The sequence below is a fragment of the Perca flavescens genome, chromosome 5, assembly GCF_004354835.1.
Source record: "Perca flavescens isolate YP-PL-M2 chromosome 5, PFLA_1.0, whole genome shotgun sequence".
Lineage (NCBI taxonomy): Eukaryota > Metazoa > Chordata > Actinopteri > Perciformes > Percidae > Perca > Perca flavescens.
The window spans coordinates 31,045,169-31,051,168 of NC_041335.1; the positions used below are offsets into that span (position 1 = coordinate 31,045,169).

Sequence of the window (6,000 nt, forward strand, 5' to 3'; positions counted from 1 at the left end):
AGACATAACCTCCAAAAAGAATTGTGGCCATGAAATGCTAATTTGTGCCCACTAAAAACTACTTTATGTGCTACATTAAGATATTGCATTAAAGAGTCTGACTGCTGCTGGAATGAAGGATCTGCGGTAGCGCTCCTTCTTGCTACAGATTAACATTTAAAATCCTGGGGCCTCATTTATCAACACTGCATTAAAAATGTTCTAAATTCTGTCTTATGAATGTTAGTATGTGCTTATGTACAAAAAAAATCTATTTATTAAACGTGCGCAAGCCAACTGTACGCACTTCAGTAAGTAATAAATCAACCAAAAAATATTGTTTGGTTGACTCAGTGCAGGAGGAATTACAAACAAAAGAAAAAATGCTGCATGGGAGATGCTCACAAATACCACATCACAAATCCAGCAGTACATTTTTGGGGAAGCAGTACTTACTTAGAAGCCACTCTGTGCACTCCCCAAGCAGATCAGCGCAATCTTTGAGCACACTGTTTGCCAAGTCTTCCCATAAGCCATTGTACTATATTTCAAACATTTGTCACAGCACTGTCTATTATAGGATTTGACACCAATTGGGCAACTTGTCTGTTTAAAATTAGACAAATGATTAATTGAGTGTTTTCTAATAAAAGGAAACACAGGACATATGTTGATGTTGATTACGTAATGCATACTGTGACACTCTTAAATGCTTTTTATTTGTAGTATCGCTATTCTACCACTAGATTCTGTTCGGAAGCATGGCCAGAGCTGTGCTTTAGTGATAGACCGATTTTAGCGGCTGGCCGATATATCGGGCCGATATTTGCGGTTTTACGTGTATCGGCATTGGCCGATACGCGGCTGCTGCGTTCGCCGATAGTTTTTTTCCCCAGCATTATTTACAGACAGGCGTCCACAGGCAGCTCTGTGTTGCTGGAGACGCTGTACCCATCCATATGACGCACATTGCACACATAATTTGGGTCATATGAATGTAAGATGATTGCAGAAGTGACACTGTGTTTTTGTTATGTGTTTTTGTTATGTGTTTTTAAAGAAATGGCAGAGTCCGTAAAACAAATCCAGTGTGGCAGGCTTTACATTTTTATGATGTAAATTGAGGGAGCAAAAGCAGTATCGGCTCAAGAAAATCGGCAGCCGTATCGGTCACCGGCTAAGGCTGATGAATAAATATCGGCATCGGCACTAAAAAAATCCATATCGGTCGATCCCTACTGTGCTTATATTTACACACATTCCTAAGTGTAAGTACAAGTTGGTAAATTCCACACTTTGCGCGGCAATGTTCTTACGCATTACATACGCACACATCTGTGCGTACGCACGGTTGATAAATGAGGCCCCATGAATTCCTGTTAGACACCGTCGCTGACTATCCCTGTAACAATTTAACCACAATTAAGCACCATATACTAGGTTCCAACCTAGGAATGTCATTTGACAAAATCTTTCTCCACAAGTGCCTGCAATTATGTGACACCTCAGTCGTGTGAGTTCAAATAGAAAACTTTGTGTGTCTGTATGTCCTCTTACGTGCCTTTGCAATAGTGCGGGCTCTCACCGGTGTGGGTTCTTCTAATGTGCACATTCAATTTATCGCTACGTCTGAAATTTTCCCCACACATTTTACAAGAATACGGCTTCTCACCTGTGTGGATTCTAATGTGTTTTGTCAAGACACTATTACATGTGAAACCTTTCCCAAATGTCATACAAATATGCGGCTTCTCGCCTGTGTGGGTTGTTGTATGATACTTCAGCGATGACGGACGATTGAAATCCTTCCCACATATTTTGCAAGTATAAGGCCTCTCACCCGTGTGGATTCTCGTATGCCGTATCAATGCTGAATTGTCACTGAATCGTTTCCCGCAGGTCTTGCAAAGGTACGGCTTCTCACCTGTGTGGGTTCTCGTGTGGACTTTCAAGTCACCGTTACATTTGAAACTTTTCCCACACGTTCTACAGGTATACGGCTTCTCACCTGTGTGGATTCTCATGTGGACGTTCAAGACACCATTCAGTTTGAAACTTTTCCCACATGTTTTGCAAGTAAACGGCCTCTCGTCCGTGTGGATTCTCATATGCCTAATCAATACGGAATTGTCACAGAATATTTTCCCGCAGGTATTGCAAAGGTACAGCTTCTCCCCTGTGTGGGTTCTGGTGTGGACTTTAAAGTCACTATTATATTTGAAACATTTCCCACAGGTTTTACAAATATACGGCTTCTCACCTGTGTGGATACTCTTGTGGAGTTTCAAGTGACCAACATTTCTGAAAGCTCTCCTGCATATATTGCAAGTATACGACTTCTCGCCTGTGTGGATTCTCATGTGGACTTTCAATGCTGAAGTGGCTCTGAATCTTTTCCCGCAGGTCTTGCAAAGGTACGGCTTCTCACCTGTGTGGGTTCTCATGTGGACATTCAATTCATAGCGAGTTCCGAAATCTTTCCCACATGTTTTGCAAGTATAAGGCTTCTCACCTGTGTGGGTTCTCATGTGTCTCTGCAATCGTGAATGATACTTAAACTCTTTTCCACATACATCACATTTAGAAGGTGTTTTACCCGTGTGAGTATTACGGTGACTCTCTGACAAGTTAGGGTTGTTCACATTGTTACTGTGACCTCTGCTTCTGTGATGTCTCTTGTTTGGTTCTGGCTCTGTATGTCTAGTTGATCCTGAGTCTTCTCCTCCTCTCTGATCTTGGCTCTCAGCTTCATTATAGTTGTGAGCGAGGAGCTGGTGGTCACTGTTTGCTTCTGATACCACAGAGCTTTTAACCCAAATGTAGTTTAGAGGATTTTCCTCCACTGCAATCGGAGTCTCGTCGATACTGAAGTTCAGAGTCTGACCTTCACTGTGGTCACGTTCCTCATAAGTAGGAGTCAACGTAAAGGCATCGGTCTCCTGCTTCAGTACAAGCTGCTCTCCCTCCTGACTGAGGCACAGTTCCTCCTGTTCCTCTTTAATCTGTGGGGGCTCTGGCTCCTCTTGGTCCAGACTGGAGTTCCTCTCCTGAATACAGAGCTGCTGCTGGTCAGCGAGAACCTCCTCCTCCTTACAGACACGTGGCTGTGGGAGCTCTGGAGGGACAGAGAACAAAAGGAATAGGATACTACTGTGCTGACAGAAAAACGGCAGCAGAAAAATAACAACACATATAGTATGTCTTTAAACCAGGGGTTTTCATCGTTTTTTAAACCAAGGACCCCTTAACTGAAAGAGAGACGCAGCAGGGACGCCCTACTGCATATATTCTCTAAAATGAAGTTGCATATTAAACTGGGCCTACAATAACCCGTTGGGTGGCCTAAAGCCTTTATATAGAATATAATAGCATAGAATACTAAGCTATTCAAATAGCCTAATAATTGTTGGCATGATTTTATAAATCATGTTTTAATGTTAAACATACATGTGGCACAGTGAATCCTTAGGATTAACTGTATCTGTGAGTGGCTACCTTACCTATAGGCCAGTTAGCAGTGTTGATTTCTTTTTGCTTATAATATGTTGGATTCATGTTAAGACTTAAATTTTAGAAAAAACTTTCAGAAATTAACAATAATTTGGACCCCTTTGAGGTGGGGTCAGTCAGGGTCAGTCCAGGGTTGGATACAGCACAGTGAGGTGATATTTCCCCCGTTGCCTGGCCAGGGATGATATTGCTTGTGATGTGAATGAGGTGATGTGGCCAGACCCAACAGAAGGTGGGATCCATAAACCATCCACCACATGATTTACAAAACATTTTTTTGATTTCCATTGCACTGTAATTGTACTGCAATTATTTTAATTGTATATTGTTTGTTTACAGTAACATATTGTATTGATAATGTGCAATGTGTGTAATTTTTTTTTTTTGTTCTGATGCATTTCTATTGTGCATTCAATGAAATGTAATTAGATGTTCTGTACTGGAACAATCTTTCACAGAAGCCTGTATGAGAAAATAAGTATACAAAGTAGTAGAGAGCAGTGTTCTGTATACATTACATCAGTGTGTTGTTGCTGCTTTGAAAGAGTAATAGGTTCATGTGTTTATCAGTGGGTTGCAAAAATGCCATTTTGAAAAAGGATTGTTACGTTTTGATTGCAGTTTAATCTTGTGTTGCGTGAAGAGTTTATAAGCAATCGGCAAAAACTGTAATGTGGCTGGGGAAAGGGAAGTTTGGGGGTCCCCTGCTGGAGCTGTTGCCCCCGCGACCCGACACCGGATAAGCGGATGGCGATGGATAGATGTATAGGTCATACTTAATTTTTTTTTTATATAAAAAGACCATGTTTTACACACCTGTCATGAGTACATTCATTTCGGGTTTCCAAACGAGATCCAACAGTCTGCGCTGACGACCGAGCTCTTCCTCGTACTCGAAGATTGTTTTTTCAAAAACTCCGAATATTTCTTCAGCAGCAGCGGTTAGTCGCTCGTTGACAACCCGTTTTACATGCTGAACTGCAGACATTGTTGCTTAATTATAAATGCAATATGTATATTTAAAAAATTATACGACTAAAATATCGTTCTATAGCTAAGTCAATACGTGCATGCAGCTAGGGGCACTTTTGGCACTTGTATTGTTTACTTCCGCCAAGTGTCACACTGTTAAGTTCCGACAGTGGAATTGCGGCAGCTTTTCGTTCCGCTTCTAACTGATGGCATTAAATCATTTTATTCTAAACGTTATATAGCCTATATTCTTTATCTGCCAAGTACACTTTTGCATAAACATGGAATGTATTGCTTCATTCCGCCAGGGAATTTGGTACTATTTAATAAAGTACTGATCTTACTTCGCAGATTATGATTACTTAGAAGTATTCACAGGTTATTTCACCACCTCTAAATATCGCTAATTACATTATAGACATTAAATCTCGTTTGTATAATTCGTGCAACACAGAAGTGCAAAAACAACTTGTATGGTAGGAGTGGTGTCAATTTTTTCCTCTAACTCCAAATTTTGACGGTTAGTATCAGTTTTCAGCTCATGCAGTGTCTTTAGCTGGACTATGACAATTACATGATTTATGAACCAGTTAAAATGGTAACCAGAATGGCATAAAGGTGCATCTCTCCCATCCTGCTGAAATGTAGCCTTTGGGAATCTTTCAAGGACAGTGGAAGACCCAACAAGTTATGTCATGAAAACTGAACAGCATAGCAAGATGTAATTCAGCAGGCCTGCTGGGCACACTCAGAGTGAAAGTACAGTAGATAATATCTAGTTATGCATCTGTGAAGCTCTTACACTATTTTGGGCATTTGATTAGAGGACATGCAAGAATTTAATCTGTGATGGATAATCATCCAACATCAAGGAGGCCACAATACATATCTCCCTTTGAAAACAAATAGGTTTTATTCTAAAATGCAATAATTCCATTTTAAATGTTCTATACCTTTTTTTAATAATTAAAAAAATCTCCAGATGACGATGATGGTGAATGTTGTAAGTGGAAATGAAACTCTACATGTCTTTTTTTTTGGGAGTGTGATCGACTTTCTCTGATGGGTTTTGCTATTTGTTCAAACTCTGAGTCACTACTGTAGAGGAACTAAATTTCTCATAGTGGTTAACCTACAAAATTGTTGTCTGCTGCTGAGAAATCCACTGATTACAGTCATTCTGCAATTAAACACAGGCCCAACATATTATTATTATTATTATTATTATTATTGTTGGCATTGTCACGTGATTGACAAGTGCCAGCAAACGTCTAAAGTTTCATTTTCTGTCATTGTTTATCAATGTTGCACACTTACAGTAAGCTTCGTGTTCAGGCTTGTTTTAGAGGTTTGAAGTGCAGCCAGTGGGGCCTGCCAGGGTCATTTACCGGAGTTGTTTTGTGTCTACTCATTCATGTCCATGGTGGGACATTTCTACCAACCACCAGATAAATATTGCTCAGTTGTAGTTGTAGCTGTATCTAGCAGTGCTGCAGCACATTCAGTCCTGACTTGATTTGGTGTCCTTTCTTGAGAGCG

General features: G+C 40.4%; 1 protein-coding gene across 1 annotated transcript in view; it reads right to left on the reverse strand.

Annotated features, from left to right (window-relative positions):
* Positions 1–1,530: 1,530 nt before the first annotated feature.
* LOC114556268 (zinc finger protein 93) overlaps positions 1,531–6,000 on the reverse strand; it is a 16,513-nt gene continuing 12,043 nt past the window's right edge. The window contains exons 4-5 of the mRNA XM_028579178.1: positions 4,306–4,482; positions 1,531–3,094 (exon numbers count right to left, since the gene is read on the reverse strand). Of these exons, the coding sequence (XP_028434979.1) occupies positions 1,533–3,094; positions 4,306–4,482 (1,739 nt within the window). The 3' untranslated portion in view covers positions 1,531–1,532. The remainder of the gene's footprint in view (positions 3,095–4,305; positions 4,483–6,000) is intronic.